General features: G+C 50.7%; 1 protein-coding gene across 2 annotated transcripts in view; it reads left to right on the top strand.

Moving 5' to 3' along the window:
• Mtcl1 (microtubule crosslinking factor 1) overlaps window positions 1–19,097 on the top strand; it is a 110,319-nt gene that overhangs the window by 60,657 nt on the left and 30,565 nt on the right. Inside the window, exons 4-8 of one of the 2 annotated variants that reach the window (XM_051154459.1) lie at window positions 208–267; window positions 5,345–6,646; window positions 7,718–7,873; window positions 14,963–15,085; window positions 18,276–18,506. In XM_051154459.1, coding sequence (XP_051010416.1) covers window positions 208–267; window positions 5,345–6,646; window positions 7,718–7,873; window positions 14,963–15,085; window positions 18,276–18,506 — 1,872 coding nt within the window. The remainder of the gene's footprint in view (window positions 1–207; window positions 268–5,344; window positions 6,647–7,717; window positions 7,874–14,962; window positions 15,086–18,275; window positions 18,507–19,097) is intronic. The other variant, XM_051154458.1, reaches the window with a different exon arrangement.

Here is a 19,097-nt window from a genome sequence, read left to right as displayed (position 1 = left end):
AATATCTTAGCAGTCAGAGACTTGCCAAAGGTACAAACTCATTTAAATGCCGACTGAGCTGCAGATTTTTGTTTTGATGTTTGTTCTTGTTTTTTGTTTGTTTGCTTTTTCTCAGGAGTTATGAGGTAGCTCCACCAGTAGTAACAAGTTCCAACTGTCGTATGTGACCCCTCAGTAACAGATTATTACTTGTGTCATCTTTTTCAGAGCTCTCTGAAGAGAAGAGGCAGCCGGGAAATATACAAAGAGAAGAAAACCGTTAACCAGGTAAGCTGAGGTTTCACCCCCAAGTTCTACTCCTAACAAGGAGCTCTTGCTCTAATAACCTGCTGGCTCTTTAGGAAAGAGAACAGACTGGCTTTATGTGACACTATAGGAAGCATAGTCCAGAGGTCTGGCTGCCCTCCTAGCTGCCAGAAAGTGTTGTGGCTTTCACAGTCATCCACACAGTGAACTAATGCGGCCGCTGGATGGCTAGGTCATTTATAAGCCGTTGTTTTGTGAATGTGTGTGCTTTAAATGCGTAGGCGAACAGTGCTTTATATCAGCTCACTGGAAAGCAGAACATTCTAGCAGGAAAAACTGGGAGAGTTCAGCCCTCTTTTGCATACAGCGGATGTGTCCTTCCAGGCTCTCTAGCTTTTTTGAAGTTGCCTTTCTGGATTCCTTTTCTCTTTTTAAGATTACTTTTAGTAGCAGGTGTTTGAGGAGAACAAAGGTGTTACTGGTTTATCATTTCAGGAGACGCTAAGCAGCAAGTGGTAATTAGAGGCGCAGTGAGTCAGGGTAACTGGAGGGCTTCTCGGGCCTGTGTGCACCCCGCCCCTGGAAGCCTCCTCTTCATGATTGCCCTGAGCATGCGTTACTTTTCTCGTGCTGCGATGAGCAGCACACTTAAGGCAACTTCTGGAAGGAAGAGTTTATTTGGGCTGACAGTTCTGGAAGGTAAGAGTCCGTCACCATCAAGGCAGTAGGCAGGCGTGGCTGCTGGAGCCGCAAGCTGAGGGCTCACGTCTTGAGCTGCAGGCAGGAAGCAGAGAACAAGACTTGGCATGACTGGAGGCCTTCAGTCCCCAGCGATGTAGGCCTTCCAGCAAGGCGACACACCTCCTCATCCTCACCAAGCAGTGTCACCAGTTAGGGACCAGGCATTTAAATGCAGTAGACCGTGGGGAACGACTTACTCAAACTAACACATGCTGGATCCTGCATCCTCCAGAAGTTCCGTGTCAATTGAGGACACAACACAAGACTAATTTCTCTTCCCACTAGTTCCCCTAAATCTCATTTTTGAATCCACTGATCACAGGGAAATTGAAGGCACCCCACTGCCAGGTGTCTCTAGTATCCAGGGTTTAGAATATGTCCTAGTTCCCTGTCTCCTGCCCAGCGAAGAGCTCTTCCCTCAACGTGCAGTTACACACACACACACACACACACACACACACACACACACACACACACGCGCGCGCGGTAGATTCCTGGGTATGTAAAAGCAACCCGTGCCGTGTGGGGTTGCCCCACAGAGCCCACAGGGTGATTGAGAAAGGAGTTTCTGTTCAGCAGAATGGTGGACTGGAACGCCCTGGGAACTGCAGGTCGGCCACCAAAACCCAAAGGAAACTGGCACCGAGGCGCAAGGTAGGCACACGGGCAGTTGGCTGCTGGGGTGCTGGCTAGATGGCCGACTTGCAAGCCAAAGAATATATACCAGCAGTGATATATCTCTGTTGCTTGACAAGCCTTTCCAGCCTCGCTGGTGATGGTGCTGGTCCCGCCTGTCTGACCCCCACGCCGCGCTCCTATCTTCTGCCCATACTTGAAGTAGTTCCCGCTGGAAAGATGGGTTTGCCCTTGTGCTCTCACACTGTGTCTGGAACTATCCACGGGCTCTTGGAACTCAAGCTTGACACTCCCAAGTTCAGGATTCAACCTAGATTCCCCCCCTACCCCCAGAGTCTTGGCAGCAGTGTTTCGAGAAGTCTTTGATTACAAGTCGATAACACAGCTGCCAGCTCTTTGAGTCGAACCTGTCTTGTGAGGTGTGCGTCCTTCCTCAGAACAGGCCGAGCTCAGCTTCCCTTGGGTAGAAGGGACCCCTCTCTCACATGGACCTCACGGAGTAGTGGGTCCTGCTTCAGCTGCGGTGACATCAGATGTGGTCTCCTTCCCCTACTTCCTCCATTTCCTGGCTTCTCAAAGTCTCTCTCCCCGTCCCCCTCCCTGCTTTAGTGTTGGTGGCGGGCCACGTAGTGTGCATGGGTGTCGGTAGGAATGACAGCATGCGTCATCATGCGTCGGAGTGCCTGCTCTTCGTGTAGTTTCTTTTTTCAAGGAAAAGAAGACCGGAAGATGATGAGCCTTCAGCTTGGACACTGACCTGCAGACGGCCTGCAGATTGGACCAGTCATTTGGCCAGTTTGTGGAATCGCTGCTGTGACTGTTCTTAGTTTAGGCTTAGGGAGATGATGACCCTGTAGGAGGTGGTGGATGGAGGAAGTGCGAGGGTTGGGGTGACTGTAGGGCTTTGTGGGATGTTCTCTGCACATAAGCAGGTGATGCCAAACACTTAGGAGCTTCCTTCTCAGAGCTTGCCCAGGTGCCTCTCCCCCATCACTTAGTTCACCTTGGCCCCCAGGAGAGATCGCCCCGAGTCCCCATCTATGTTCCTGTTTTAAGACAATTGCTTACTGAGCCGAGAAGGACGCTGTCTGCCCTCAGTGACAACCAAGGCCTCACACAGGTTACAGCAGGTGGCCCCACGCTTCTCTGGGTCCGGCCCTCTGGAGTCTCAGGCTAGAGGCCAGCCGAGGATGGATGTCTGTGGTTCAGCGACAGTCTCGTCAGTAGTCTCTGCTAAAGGATTTGTCTGCCTCAGCAGTAGCAATGAAGTCATTTAGGCAATGTGGGTGACATTCTGGTCACCCATTTAAGGACAGACTGAAGCCCTTCTCTCTCCCAGTTCCTCCTGCATTTAGCCCCCAAGTGAATTCAGTACTTACAGTTGGTCCTCACTGATAAGTATTGTAGCTTCCCTTAGACTCCTTTTCTTCCTATGAATGGCAGAGAGCTGTCAGTATGCATGGATTCTGTGCACATCTTCGCCTAACAGGAAGCCAGGAGAATTATTTTCATTGTTCTAGAATGTTCTGAAAAATCACGGCTGTTTAAGAATGTATGCCAATCGCGGCTACTCTTCCTCAGACGTTCAACAGACAATGAGGGGTTGAAGGAGGGAGGAATGTGTGACTGAACAGGCGATGGAGCAGGCATGGTTCTGCTAGTGCCAGGCTCGAGCACACCGTGCCCTTACTATTTGCATCAAGTCCTATCTGAGGAAGAAATAGCAGTCCCACAATCTATGAACCCATTTTGCTAGTGGTTAAAAAGAGTAGCCAGACATGGTGGCACATGACTTTAGCCTCAGCTCTCAAGAGGCAGAAACAGGTGGATCTCTGTAAGTTCTAGGCCAGGTTGGTCTATATAGTGAGCTCTAAGATAGCTAGGGCTACACTGAGAAACCCTGTCATGAAAAAACAAAACAAAATAAAACAAGAAAAGAACTAGGGCTGGTAGCCTTGCTTCAAGTTACTCATGGAACCTCTTTTTGGTCTACCTAACCAAAACTAATCCTTAATGTGAAAATTCTCAGAACTTGAAGATGGTGACATGTATAGATCACTCTCCACAGTGACAAAGGGTGTGTGTTGGGGAAGAGGTCCCAGGGGACAGTGATGGGAGTCTGTCACTCACAGGGGACACTTTGTAGATCATGCTTTCAGCAGTTCAGTTGTCGGTTTCTTGTGAGGCTTCCAGGTCACCCAGCTCTCCCTCCATAGTTTGTGGTCAGGGAGACGTGGGCAAGGCAGAAGCCGGATAGCACCAAGGAAGCAGTTCCTGGATCTCACCGTCAGATGAGTTAGGGCTGCCCGGGTGTGGTAGAGAGTAGCTACAGTTCTCTGAGCGCAAGCACTTAATCTATCCTCCCGGACAATGGGAACACAAGTAGCCAGCCGCGCATGGGAGGCTGACTGGTTCTGTCATGTGGTTGGCAGACTGGACAGCAGCAGTTCAGCAAGTCTCAGAGCTGGTGTCAGTATTTCCATCATGCGATGGAAGCCTTTGTGGGCATCACCCCTGACCTCGTCAGTCAAACATGACTGCTTTGTGAAATTCACTGTTCCTATGTACTGAACACAGAATAAAACAACTTCCTAAGCCAAGGTAGTATAGATCGCTTGAAGGCCGAAAAGGTAGTTGACGTTTATTTACTTATTTATTTGTTTGTTTGTTTGTTTTTTGAGACAGGGTTTCTCTGTGTAGCGCTGGCTGTCCTGGACTCACTTTGTACACCAGGCTGCCCTCGAACTCACAGAGATCTGCTTGCCTCTGCCTCCCGAGTGCTGGGATTACAGGTGCGTGCCACCACGTCCAGCGGTACTTGACTTTCTTAACCTCTGCAAGTCAGTAGGGCCATGAGTAGCAGTTCCTGCCTCAGAACCCCTCTGGATTCTCTGGTATTCTGCCGAGAACCACTTCTCAGATTTTCAAACACTTAGCTTCTTTCTTTGGTCTTTGTGTTTAATTTCCTGCCATGTCACAGCAATTAAAACAGAGGCCCGGGACAAAAGGCTCTAAAGTGGCTCTTGCATGGCAAGGAGCCCAGGTGTCTTTGCTTGCAGTAGCGAAACCGTGCTTGGTATCACTGTGTGTTCATATGTGGGCCCTCCTTGATGTCCACTGTTGCCTTGTTCTGGCCTCATGTTCTCTTGGGAGTCTTGAGGAAGAAGCTGTGCCCACAGGGAAGATGAATTATTCTGTCTCATGTACCTCAGCCAGTCAGTGGAAACCCTAGGATCTAACCTGGAGCTCTTCAACCTCGCTGTCCCGGTGGAACCTTCTGGATAATCAGACGTGTGAGGAGTTTATGGTGGCCACAGGCTGACGATGAGCTAGGTTGGATCCACAAAGTCGCCACGGGCCACCGGGCCACCGTGTTACTGATGGATCATCCATCTCACTTGACTTTCTCCTTCATCTGTAGCTCATGTGATGGTTTCACTGTGCATGGTTCCCGCCCCCCAGCAAAGCTAACTGTTAAGCTTCTTGACAAAGCAACAGACTGTGGGTCATTTCAGGGCCCACCTGCAAAGGCTGCCGGGCTCAGCGCTGCTTTGTCGTGGCTTCTTTCTCTCCATAAGCCAGCGGCACCAACAGGAAGAATTGGGTGGCGTGCGTGCGGGCGTGCGTGCATGCGTGTTGGGGGATGAGGGGTAAGGGGATCGTGAAAACACACATCTAGTATCTTCAGATAACCTTCCCTTGGGCTGTTCTTGCCTGGCAGGATGACAGTGCGGATTTGAAGTGCCAGCTTCAGTTTGCCAAAGAGGAAGCCTCCCTGATGCGTAAAAAGATGGCCAAGTTGGGGCGGGAGAAGGACGAGTTGGAGCAGGAACTGCAGAAGTATAAGTCCCTCTATGGTGATGTGGACAGTCCCCTCCCGACAGGGGAGGCTGGTGGGCCCCCCAGCACCAGGGAGGCGGAGCTGAAGCTGCGGCTAAAGCTGGTGGAGGAAGAAGCCAGCATCTTGGGCCGCAAGATCGTGGAACTGGAGGTGGAAAACCGTGGCCTCAAGGCAGAGATGGAGGACATGCGGGCTCAGCATGAGCAGGGGACAGGCAGGGACCACGTGCCAAGCATTCCTACCTCACCCTTCGGAGACAACGTGGAGTCCTCCGCGGAGCTCCGCCGGCACCTGCAGTTCGTGGAGGAGGAAGCTGAGCTGCTGAGGAGATCCATATCAGAGATCGAAGACCACAATCGGCAGCTGACCCACGAGCTGAGCAAGTTCAAGTTCGAGCCTCACCAGGAGTCAGGGCGGCGTGGGGACGGTGCGTCTAAGGGCCCCGGGGCCGGTGTTCCTCTACAAGAGGAGCTGCAGTCAGCCAAGGTACAGATCGATGAGCTAAGTGGGAAAGTGTTGAAGCTGCAGTATGAGAACCGGCTGCTGCTGTCCAATGCCCAGCGGTGTGACCTCGCCGCACATCTGGGCCTACGTGCCCCGAGCCCCCGAGACAGCGACGCCGATAGCGACGCAGGCAAGAAAGAAAGCGACGGCGAGGAGGGCCACCGCCTGCCTCAGCCAAAGCGCGAAGGCCCTGTTGGTGGAGAGAGCGACTCCGAGGACGTATTCGAGAAGACCTCAGGCTTTGGGAGCGGGAAGCCTTCGGAGGCCAGCGAGCCGTGCCCGGCAGAGCTGCTCAGGGTCCGGGAGGATGCCGAGTGCCTGGTGATCATAAAACACGAGGCCCAGAGGCTTGAGCGGACCGTGGAGCGCCTCATCGCCGACACAGACGGCTTCATCCATGATTCAGGCCCAAGGGGTGGTGAATCAGCCTCGCCTGGCATCCAAGGCCAAGGTGAGGGTAGCCCGAGTGAGCCCTACTTGTTGGAGACCATCAACGTGAGGATGAAGGCTTTCAGGAAAGAGTTGCAGGCCTTCCTGGAGCAGATGACCCGGATTGTGGATGGGCTGTCGCCCTTATCCCAACTCACAGAGTCATCCAGCTTTCTGTCCACTGTGACTTCCGTGTCCCGGGACTCCCCCATCGGGACCCTGGGGAAGGAGCTGGGCCCAGACTTGCAGGTAAGGGGGCTCCCAGCTTGGCCTTCCTGCTCCGTCTCGTTCTTCCTCCTCCTCGCTGGCATTGCTGCTCTGGGGCTCGCACTGCTCACGGCTGCTTGGTTTTAATTTCAGACCTGCATTGTACTAAAGCCTCGGCGTCAACCAAATCCTCTCTCTTGGTTGGTTTCTCTTTTTTTTGTTTGTTTGTTTGTTTTGTAAGTTCCTTTACTTCCTTGTCCTATTCCCTGTTCTCCGGTTTTATTTTAAGTGCGCCACTATTTGTGGTTTAGAGGGCTTTTCATGACAAGGCCAAGCCCAGTGGAGGTGCTAGGGACCGAAGCAGCCTTCCATTGCTCCTTTCTTGGTGTCTCAACCAACCAGCCACCCCGGTGAAGAAGCTATGAGGAGCTTAAGACAAAAATACCAACTCCCGGTCGCGTTCGGGACACTTAGCAGACTCAGTAACAAGCGCCCCACTCCCTCTGGCTTAGCAGCAGAGAGACAAGTGCAGTTCTGAGGACCCTCAGGTATCCCAGGCACACCTTCTCCCTCTGGAAGATAAGCCAGGATGGGGGAGAGGAGAAGGCTGGTTTTGATGGAAAAGCCTGCTGCCACTCACTCGCTCCTGCCACCCGCCCTCGCCGCCCAGGGTGAGGGCCAAGGGGAGCTTCGCCCTGGGTGCACGGCCCAGCTGCTATTCCGGACTGTAGCTTTGACTGCTCAACCCACAAGTAAGGAAGGCAGAGCCTCTTCCTCCCGTCCTTCATGGGTAGTGTGCCTGTGTCCCCATTGCATGTGTCCTATAGCCAGTGTCACGCGTAGCGGCCCCCTCCACCACTCAGCTTCTCACGTTAGCTCATCCTCTGCTCCTTTTGATTTTTTCTCTTCACTCCCTTAAGTGTTTACATTGATTTTTTTTTTTTAATTTTTCATTCACACTTTTCTCATGTAGTAGTGTTCCCCCCCCCCATTGTCTACCCACTTCGTTTCTTACCCTCCACCCCCTCCACTTCTTACCTACCCCTTTTGTCTTTTGTGTCTCATTTGAAAATTAAAAGCAAAACAATTAAACCCCCTTCATGCACCTAACAGTCCAAACTGAGGGACCAGCTGGAGTGGCAGCTCAGTCAGGATCGTGGGGACGAGCGAGAGGGCCTGCGCCTCCAGGCTTCTCGGGAGCTGCACCAGCGTGCTGATGGGGATTCCGGGAGCCACAGGCTGGGAGGCCAGAGCTGTTTCAACCTAGAGGTAAGTGAGCTGCCGGGCTCACTGCTGGTCTTCAACCGCCCTTCCCTGAGAAGGTGATCCATGCCCTGAGGGACTTAACCCTGGACCCTCAGGCCTGTGACAGGAAGCTCCTGTTACCAAAAAACAGAGCGTACACTGGCGCCGACTTAACCTGAAGCAAATGGAGTCACCGTATGCTCTCTCAAGGTTCAGAGAGTGGGCCTAAGCATCTGTACCTTGCCTGTGAGGTTCCCCCAGTGCAGTCTTTGGACAGAGTTAGGTGTGTGCGCTTTAAATGACAGTTAGATGTTCCGCACTTCTATGACTGAAGTCTAACAGAGTGGCCACATACTAGAGGTGCTTGCTCATCCCCTCATGGATGTCAAGAGGTGTAGTGCCTTAGGACTTTGACAAGAAACACCCTCGTCAGCCTGTACCGCACACAGGGTCTCCATCGGAGAAGGTTGGTAGTTGCTCGGATAGGCTCAAGCTCACACTTTTCGAATGGCTCTTGGGTGACTCGCCTTCAGGAAGACACTTTGCCCAGCCTTCAGCGAATGTAGCGCCGCTAATCTATTCCTGTGGAGGACGGTGTGCGCCCCAGGGTTCTAGCCGAGGGGTGTGTCACCAGCCTGGTCCCCTGAGCAAGGCTCTGTATCGCTTTCTCATCTATGAAGTGGGTCAGAGCACTTTACTGCTCTGCTCGCCTCCTGGCTTACAGGTGGTGAATCTTAGGTGATTCTTTAAGGTGTGAATGGACGATTGCCTCTCCAGGTACCACAGGCTGTGGACAGCATTAGAGGAACTAAGAGCAAGGGGTAGAATGTTCCAGGTCACTCCCTGGTCTTTGGGTGAAAACCATAGCTGGGCCGCACTTGGTAGAGGTCTCTTCCTATTTGAGAGTTGTATGCCCCATCTTAGGAGGCTGGTTATTCTAGCATGGCATGGCTAAGGAAGGTCCGTAAGCCTCAGCTTTTCACCAGCTGGACACCTGCTGGGTCTTGTTGGTGCTGAAGTGATGGCAAAGTACTGCATGCACACAGGCCTCACAGGCTTCAGAAACCAGCCGCGGGGTTGTGGAGAGAAAACTGCGTTAAGTCAAATACAGAAGGACAGTCGTCGATCTCCACGGTCGTGGATCTCCGAGGAAAGTAGATGAGCAAATCTGGGAGTCAACGTCTCACCAACTGCTCAGAGAGCCCAGAGGAAAAATCTCATCTTTAACCTTAACTCTCTTGTTCAATGAATGACAAAACCGAGGCCTTTGAAGAGAAGTGACCCCCAAGTCCCTCCTCTCCATCCCCCTCAAGCCACTTGGTAACGGAATTGAGTCCAGAACAGTTTTCTCTGCCCGCCCCAGTGTTCTGCGGCAGCAGGGCCAGGCAGCCCAGAGCCTACACACTGCACAGCTTGATTTCCAGCCGCTGCCATTCGGCAGCCAGCTACCTTACCACAGCACCGTCATTGTCTCAAGCTCCTTTTATGGGGGGAAGTGAGGAGACCCAAGAGAACGAGGTCAAAGGAGCATGTTTTCTTAGAAGGGGTGAGAACCTCACATCCTTCATTCTGATGTTTTTATTCACAGAGGCATTTCACATGGAATAGAAAAAGGGTTCAGTGTGTAAGCACTTCTACTTTTAAAAGTTTAGTTAGCTGGTCCTGCTGCACTTTCCCGTTTAGTTAGACCGTGTCATCCCGGGTAGGGCCCCACCCAGGCTTGGTGTGCCAAAGCCTTTCTGGTTGCAGTATTACATTATGCTAAAAGACTGTACATGGGAATTCCAAGGAGCAAGAAAGGCCTCCCACTGAAGATATTCCTCAATTCCTGCCGGTCACAGAGGCAGCACGGAGGTAGCAGGGCATCTTGACGACAGAGGTGTATTGAGGACTCCCACAGACTCCAGGCTTTGGGTGGGGGTAAAGGGGTTGGCGTGGGGAGAGGAATGATAAAGCAAATGTGACCACTTCTTTTTCGTTATGCTGGGGATGAACCCAGGGCCTTGTCCATGCAACTACTCTACCATCGAGCCATGCATATCCTAGCCCTAGTGTAGACAACGGTCCAGGGTGTGAGGCCTGGCGTGCGGCTGGGATGTGTCCCGCTGGCAGCCGCCCTGTCTTGCGTTGCCCTTTACATACCCACCGAGTTTGTCCTCGAGCCAGCGTGCATCCGTGTATAAGCCTTCTTTAGCTCGTGGTCCTAAGTTCTCAAAGGGAAGGGGTGGGAGATGATGGGTAAGAGCCTCCTCGTGTGAGCCTCCTTTGGAGTGCTGCTGTTCAGGCTGGAAGAGAGAGGGCAAGTTGCTGCTTTGGTAGATGCATTTTTCCCCCCCTGGGATTAAGCTATTATTACAGCTACTAACACCGGTGGCCATGTTGTCTACAGCAAGTAGGAAAAGGGAAAGTCCACTCTTAGTAGGGCAGCGGAAAGGTGTCACTTAGTAGGGCAGCAAGCAGGTGTCATGTGTCCCTGAGCCAGTGTTCTCTAAAAAAGAAGTCAAAACCCCACCCACATCTGCAACCTCACTAATGCACAGAAACTGACAGCTCAAAACAAACCAGGGTTAGGAGGATGGACGTTCCTGCTGCTGCCTGTTCGTCCATCTCAGTATCTACTGGCAGCAGGCTCCCGCTGTGCCCCGGACTCCTGCTTGGCTTTGCCCCCTGCGCCTCCCATTAAATCTGCCAAGAGATTCACTTATTTTAAGAGCAAGAATTGTATAGGTCATTTCATATGGAATGTGCAAGGCGCCTTAAAAATAGTCCCGAGTGAGAAGTGGCCAAGCATGGGCACTGGTCGGGTTTCATATATAAATGAAACCAAGCCGTCGCCCAGAGGATTGAGTTTCTGTGTCAGGATCTCAAAGGGCTCTTCTTACTAGCTCCTCCCTTCGATCCTTTAATCACTGAAGCACACAGCATCTGTGGTCCCTCATGTCTCAGCTGTGAAATACCAGTCCCAGGAAAACCATGTGGGGTTTACGCCAAGTGTTTGTGCATATACTGAGTTTGAAGGAAGCGGTGGAAAAAGCAGCCATGACAAAGTGGGAATTCTCCAGAGATGAAGTCACAGCCCTCGAGTGGTTGTAGAGTTGCTGGGGCAGAAGAGGGATCTCAGCGAAAGCCATGCTCCTTTTGCCCGTTGTCCCGGAGCCTTGGACTAATTGACAAGCCGCTGTGTCTGGAGCTGGTCAAACATTAGCCATGTGGATGAGTGTGAGGCGCAGCCTCTGGTGGGGAAGGGCCCTGAGTTGTGGGCTTCAGAAGGCTGACACAGCGGAAGGGGCGTCCCGACACCAAGGCGCACGCAGCTGATATTTGCTCCAATAAACCCAGTTTCATAGAGAATTCAGGATGCATTCACTTGTTCTTATGACCAAAAAGAAGTGAGTGAGCAGAGGAAGGGTTTTTTTGTTTTTGTTTTTTTTAAATTCAAACCTTGGGGGGGGGGTTGGTGATAACAAAAAATTGCTAATTTTTCTACAGGAAATTTGTGTGTTGTGTTAAAGTGTCCCCTAAGTGTATGTGATTGTTTGCAGTTCTGTGGCAGCACAATCATTCTAGGAGGAGTTGCTGGCACAGTATGTTTGTATTTTGTTCCTTGTAACATTGGAGTGACCACACAAGTGTTCTAGTGTGCCACTAGCGAAAGGAGCCTTGCATGAAAAGGGAGCTCGAGAACGCAGGATTCTGAGTGCGCACGGTCTGCACAGACAGACAATGCTGCCCTGTAATAAACCTGGTGCCCCAGGTGAGGACCCTCAGATGACCCCAAGGACTGCCCTGTGACCCTGCACAAGTGTGGCTCAATCCCAGAGGCGTGCTGTCAGTCAGATGTGCTGAAGAATGAGCTTATCTCCTTATAACACGTAAAATATTTATTAAGATTAAAACTAAAGGAACATAAAAGATTGAGAGTATCTGAACTGAAACCTGAAGTGCCCCAAAGTCTGAAGCTTTTGAGTATCCACATAACTCATAAACAGAAAGCTGTATACCGCGTGCAGCATCGCACACAGAATTATTAAAAAATACTGTGTAAGACTACCATCAGACTATGGGTGTAAAGTGCATATGAAACATAAATGAATTTCGTATGTAGTCTTGGGTATGGTTCCCAGTGTATTGTATTATGTGCTTTTCTTAACAATGAACTTAATTAGAATGTTTTGCCTAATAAGACAACGTCAGCTAGTATCTAGTGCACTGAAACCTAGAGGGTGTCCGCATTTCGAATCTCTTAACGTGTAACTGGGAAGTGAAGACAGCAGCCAGCACCCAGGCCTCCTGAAATAAGGTATAGAAAATGCCCGGGCTGCAGATCCCCGCTCTGACCCCAGGGCTGTGTGTGGTGCCCAGCATAGTTAAGTACCCAGCCACACTGCGTAAAATATAAAATGTCGTGGCTGGAGAGATGATAAAGGGTGAAGAGCGCTTTGCTGCTCTTCCCGAGGGTTTGGTTCCCGTTGCCCTCTGCAGACACCTGCATACACAGGTGCACATAAATTCACACAGGTATACATGTAAATATACACATAAACTTTACACACACACACACACACACACATACACACACCATACTTCCTTTTGAATATGAATTGTCACACCTCTTCTGGTTTTTGGAACTCATCCCACAGTGGACAGAGCAATAGTCACCTAGACATGTGCCTTTGGGTGGCAGTTGCCAGAGGTGGTGACATTGGCTTCAGTAGCTCCAAGGGAACAGGGTACAAGGCACTGGGCCAACCACTGGCGGGAGACAACATCACCGAGCAAGAGAAACATTTGCCTGCAGGTTGGGTAGGCAGAAGTGGGGCAGCAGGAACCTGTCTACCAGCTCAGGCTGTGGGGCTGAGAGGAAAAGGAGCCGTAGCTTACCCAGAAACCTTACTCAGAATAAAGACTTGAACTTATGTTACCAGTGTGCTCTAAGGGTCCCCAAGGGTTATGTCCATAATGCTGCCTTTGGCAAAAACGATGTCAACTTACCTTGTGATCATACTCACGCTGATATCCATGGGATCTGCAAGACCATTGGCAGTGAGCTCACAGTGCAGAGGTCAAACACACGGTTTAAAAATGCCCACCAAGTTAGAGCAGGCAAATAGCCCTTCAGCCACGCACTAAGTGGATTACCGGGGCTGTGGTGGCACACGCCTTTAATCCCAGCAGGCAAGAGGGTCTCTGAGTTAGTGGTGAATGAGTTCCAGGACAGGCAGAGCTACACAGAGAAACCCTGTCTGTCGGGAGGTGGGGGAGGGGGGAGAGAATGAGGAGAAGAAAGAGGGAGGAGAAGGAGAGGGAGGAAGAGGAAAACTGAGTTGATTATATAGGAGGTGAATATGTGAAAAATACATTGTATACATATATGAAACTGGCAAAGAATTTTTATTTATAAAAAAACTAAACTTCAAAATAGTAAAAATAATAATAAAAATGAAAGAGCACAAGTAGGCAAACACAGGGATTCAACTCTGAGATCTTCAGATGACAAATAAGATTATTACATGAACAATAAACAGTAAGTGTGTCGAGCACTGCTCCAGACAGGCACACATTTTCAAAATAATTACACTTAGTCATTGTGATAAATTCAAAGAGAATCCACAGCAGTGCCCAACAATTCACAAACCAGAGGGACATCTCAGGGCCCCTGTTCTTGAGTTTCATGAAGTTGGGTGAAACTTAAGGGTCTAATGTTGGAGAGGCTAGGGCCTCACACAGGCTCAGCAAGTGCCCTACCAGTGAGCTGCACCCCAGCTTCTGTTTTTGGAGACAGCGTCTCCCTGTGGAACTCTGGCTGTCCTGGAACTCACTATGTAGGCCAGGAAGAATGGCTTCTAACTGCCTCTGCCTCCCAAGTGCTGGAATTAAAGCCTGTGAGTTTGAATCTCTCGGTGCTCAGTGGTTTTACTGCAAAGTTGCCAAACCCACAGTGTCCAGCTGTCTCTGCCTCTAAGTGTATTAAAAGAAGAGGGGCTCTGCCCTTTTGAGTTCTGTATTTTCTGTCCTGGAGGTGTGGTCATCACCCAAGCCAAGTAACGGCAGCATCTAGAAGAGCCAAGTCCTTAGTGGGAAGTAGAAATTAGTTAAAGGCGGGCAGAAAGAGCCAGTGAGATGACGTGTCTTTATTACAATAATCCACTCTACTTCCCAGTTTCAAAAATCATCTACCCAGCCAGGAGTAATAGCACATTTCTTTAATCCCAGGGGCGAGGGTAGGGGCAGGAGGATCTCTGTAAGTTCGAGGCCACCCTGGAATACATGCAGAGTTCGAGGACAGCCAGGAGCTGCAAAGAGAACCCGCCCCCCCTTTTTTTTTTAAATCTTCCTTTAGGTAGCACAAACTTGATGGGTAAACGTTTTGCTTAAATTTTAATGGCGCCTCCAATTTTAGTGAAACAATCTTTGAAACGTAACGACTCATCTCTCTCACAGCCATTTGGCCATAAAGTGTAAGCTTTATCAATAAGGATAATAGTGTAGACTCCTTGACCTATCCCTAGGTGGAATGTAGTGAGTGCTAATAGATCCGTGTGGTTCCTGGACATAGTGTGACATTGCCCTGGAAGGAGCTCCCTGCAACCACCCTGTGCCATGGGATTACAGGAAGGCGCCCTTGGTGGGGTAGGAAAATCTCCAATAAGCGAGCAGGAGGACGGATTAGTTATGCAGCCTTGGAAGGCCCCAGATGGCTCAAAGAAGTGCTCCTAGGAGGCTGGCTGTGCGATGGCGGCCCTGGGGGATTAAGGTGCCGTCACCAAGTCCTTCCATTTGAATGGTTCAAGCCACAAGAAGCCGTTGTGGTGGCAGAGAGCCTTCTTGCATGCTCAAGAGTTTTTGTTTTGTTTTCTCAGTCTGGTTTATGGTGGTTGTGGTTAGAGGTTCCTGCTTACCTGCTTAGTCATACAGAGCAGTTCAGCTAGCCACGGGGCTCAGAGCAGCAGAAGCCTCCCTTTGAGAAACCCCAGGGGACGTTGCCTGGTCACTCCACTGCTGCAGCCCCTGTGCTGTGTCTCCCCCGTTGTGTGTCACAGATGTGTGTCCTGTGTCATCACGTGAGGCAGAGTTGTCGCTTCCACTAAACCTTTGCTTTATCCTGCCGATCAGCTCAGGGGCGCCCCCACTTTACCTGAGCAGAGTGTGTCCGTAGAAGAGCTACAGGGTCAGCTCGCGCAGGCGGCCAGACTGCATCAGGAGGAGACAGAGACGTACACAAACAAGATCCGGAAGGTAAATTCCTTGTGAGGATTCCAGCACGCCTGCTCTGAGCACTGGCAAAGCGAGCCCCTCTGGAGCAGCGCCATGGTGCATTTTAAAGTAGCACTGTCTGCTGATTGCAGGTGCCAAGAGCGCTAAGCCTACAGACAGGTCACTGGGTTGGGAGGCTCCCTCTCAGATGCACCAAAGAAGACTGTCCACACTACAGAACACTTTGCAGTTGCCTCTCCTAATCGGCAGGGAGGCCATTCTAGAACATTCCGTAGATGCCTTGAAATCACAGAGAGAAGCACACATCTCGTGTGCTGTCTATTCCTGTACTGCTTAACTTGCAGATCAGGCACAGTGGAGAGGGACAGCGATTTCTAATCCAAAAGAAGCCATTACAACAATGCACTCCAATAGACAGTATTCGAGATGGATGAATTAATTAGCTACCTGAGGGTTTCCTGTTTAATATCTTTGGACCGTGATTGGCCGACAAAGAACAAACCACAGAAAGCAAAGCATAGTTTCAGGGAACTTCAGATCTGGTTGAACTTTGCTGCTGTGACAGTAAACTAACACGGACAGAGGCTTTAATGGAATCAGGCAGTAAGGGCATCTGTCACTGTGAAGGGAGAGTTGTCCAGTAGAAACATCAACTCACCCTAAACTGTTGTCTACAAGAAAACCTGCCACTAATTGAGCTATGGCCTAATTAACTTGTAGTTATTTTAAAAATTGTGTGTTACCGGCTAATTATCCTTTATCCACTGAGGGACTTCCGGATCCAGGTACTCCTGCCCTGGGCCTCCAAGGATGCTGCCCTGCCACTGCGCATCTAATTAAGTTGTGAGCAGCTATCTAGATGCAGAGTGGCGGATCTTCCCCCCTTACGCTTGCTCTTGGAAGGACCGCTGTAGCTTCAAACGGAGACAAGGCAGAGCAGTTGGATGATATACCTTGATGCCCTAGACACGTGTTACGCAAATGAGTCATTTGCTATATCCAAGAATTTGTTTTGGCCAGGAATGTGTGCTGTAGGCTTATACCTTGGTGACTGAGGCCAAGAGGCTCTAAATGGGTCACAGGCTGATTAAGGGAGCGTTGGCCATACCTTGCAGCTTACAAAGGGCAGAAGTGAATGCCACGCTCTCGCTGTGTTTTCTGCAGCTGCACACTCCTTTCCAGATGCTTTCTGTAGAGGTGAATTTCACATATTGTTACCAAGGAGAAAAAAAATTACATATGAGAGAAATCTACGCTGTCACCCCCCCCTCCCCAATGTGGTGCACATACAAACACATGCATGTTCATGCACACAGGCATTTGCATTGCTCTGAAAAATGGGTTGAAAGGCGAGGCTGTCCCTGGAGATGCTAATGACACAGTGGCAGAGTCCCTGGTGTGCACAGCATTTGGGCTTACAACAAAGGAGTGTGCTGAAAAGACTTCAAAGAAGGAGGCGGTGTCTTTCAGCTTGTTGAGAAGGGAAAGGATGTTTTCTCTCAGTGTCTCCAGAGGTCAGAAGGCCAAGCTCTGTGCTCTAGAGGCCCCTAATGGACTGGAACAAAGAAAGTAGACAGAGAAGTATGGAGGGACGGAGGTCCCCAGGTCCCCACGGTCTGGACAGGGTGCTGCTGGGGACCCAGGGAGCACTCAGAGGCCCTGAGTCTGGACAGGGTGCTGCTGAGGACCCAGGGAGCACTCAGAGGCCCTGAGTCTGGACAGGGTGCTGCTGAGGACCCAGGGAGCACTCAGAGGCCCTGAGTCTGGACAGGGTGCTGCTGAGGACCCAGGGAGCACTCAGAGGCCCTGAGTCTTGGCATCTTTCCACAGCGTCATGGAAGTACTTGGTGGTGTTGGGGCAGCAGTGAGGAGACGCAGCGCTGGGTCTCCAGTCCACCAGGCTGTTGTTCACTCCATGCTGTCATGTCCTTATGGGGATAACCAACATTGCAACTCTGAGGACTCAGCACTGGTGACTAAACTGGTGGCTTGAAATCCAACGTAGAGCGGGTGTTATGACAGTAGCCAGTGCAGCCACACTGCACAGCCAAGTGGGCCTTCTCAGAAGGTACCGACCCTCATGGAGCACATGGGCCATACTGCTGTCTTCACCGGACAGCCATCGTTATAATCAAATGGTTCTTGAGAATTAATCTAGTGGTTTATGGGGGCGGGAACCCCACTTCCTTGGCTTTTGCTCTGTGTATTGAGTCAAAAGGCAGCAGTAGGGTTGCTGTTGTAACTCGCATGTGGGCTGGCTCTGGAGCTGTTGGGATCTAGCGATAGGGCTGTCGTGTAACCCTCCTGTTGGTCTGCTTCAGGAGCTGTTGCTTTCCAGGGTCACTTTCACTACAATGAAGGTTATCCTTGAGCCTTTAGATAAACAAGATTTTATTTGCACCACTTTGCTTAGCACTGACACAGTAATTGCTTCCTGTTTGGAAGAGCTCCATATAGCTAGCTATTTTTTAAAAAAGGACCTAGCAAGGTGTGGTGGCGTATGGCTGTGGTTCCAGCTACTTTGGAGGGTGAGGCAAGAGATTTGTTTTTAACCGAGGAGTAGGTGGGTAGTCTGGGGATATAGTGAGACCCCGTCTTAAAAAAGAAAAAGCTCAGGAACTTAATAGAGAATGGAGACATTTAGTAGGCACCCTAAGCCTAAAGTATGGAAACGGGTTATCACATTTGCTTACTGGTGTATGCAGTTGGGTCCCACACTCACAGGAAGAGGTTCTTCTCGCCCAACTGCCCTGGTTTTCCCATTGTCTCAGTATTCTCCATTAGGGCTTGAGAGAAGCCAGAAACCTCAGGAAGATTTGTCATCTTCTGCCATTGTCATGAACCCTGTGTGCCAAGCAGGGGAAGTAGGGTCTTCTTAAGGGACATCTGAGTCAGTCGCAAGCCATGCGTGCAAGTTTTCCTGACGGGGAATGTTGAGATTTCAATGAAGCACTGAGCTGCTGATGGTGGCGGAGGTTGCAGTGCCTCTCTCTGAGGCAGCACTTGCTTCTAGGTCACAAAAATTCATGAGGTCTTGTACATCAGGCCCTTAAGTTGCCCTAAACTTACAAGGATTCCTCTGTTTCACATCCCGTGTGCGCCGTCAAGATCGGACGGTAGGCTGCCGTAGAGAAGCTTGGTTGGGTGTGGATGGCGCCCCAGACCGGCTGCTTTTCACAGCTTCTCCTCCTCCTCTTCCATTCTGTTCAAGATGGAGGAAGACCACCTCTATGCTCTGCGGTGGAAAGAGCTGGAGATGCACAGCCTGGCCTTGCAGAACACCCTCCACAAGCGGACCTGGAGTGACGAGAAGAACCTGCTGCAGCAGGAACTGCGCTCCTTGAAGCAGAACATCTTCCTCTTCTACGTCAAGCTCAGGTGGCTGCTGAAGCACTGGCGACAAGGGAAGCGGATGGAGGACGGAGGAGAGGACTTCGCGGAGGTAGCGCCTGCCTCCCCCACCCGTGCCGGCCACTTCGTTTGCATCTGTTTTATTCTCCACACACCCCTGTACCCGCACACCACTGTCTCACCCGCTGTGTCCTCTTGTTTTTATTTATCTTTCTGTAGCAAGCCAAGCCACAGAAACAGAGTGGCCTGCCTAGGCATCTAGGCCTGCAGGGAAATGAGCTGAGTCTGTGCTTGGACTTGGATCTGAGAGAGTGTGGCTCCCCCTCCCCCGCCATCTCGATGCAGCTTCCCCTCTTCCCCCACCATCTTGAATTCCACTCTGTATCAGTTTTGTTCTCACATACCCTTCGTTGTGGGTGGATGTAAATCTTTAAAGCCATCACCCCTCGGTCTTCTCAGGCTCATCCAGGCTCACAATGTTCCCTGCCCATTCTCACATGCTGAAGCCCATGCCGCCAGCTTTGTAAGGATTCCACCTGAGCCTCACACGGGTCGTTTTGTCACCTCGGACATTTGTGTATGTTTGCCTATTATGTCTCAGTTCTTGATTTAGAGAGCAGGGCTTGTTGCTTTCTGTTTAGTTTTTGTTTGTATGCTTGGTATACAAACATCTTGCCTGCAT

Source organism: Acomys russatus, chromosome 12 (assembly GCF_903995435.1).
Source record: "Acomys russatus chromosome 12, mAcoRus1.1, whole genome shotgun sequence".
Taxonomy (NCBI): domain Eukaryota; kingdom Metazoa; phylum Chordata; class Mammalia; order Rodentia; family Muridae; genus Acomys; species Acomys russatus.
The sequence above is the reverse complement of the archived record's forward strand: the minus strand, read 5'-3'. Positions and strand labels throughout refer to the sequence as shown.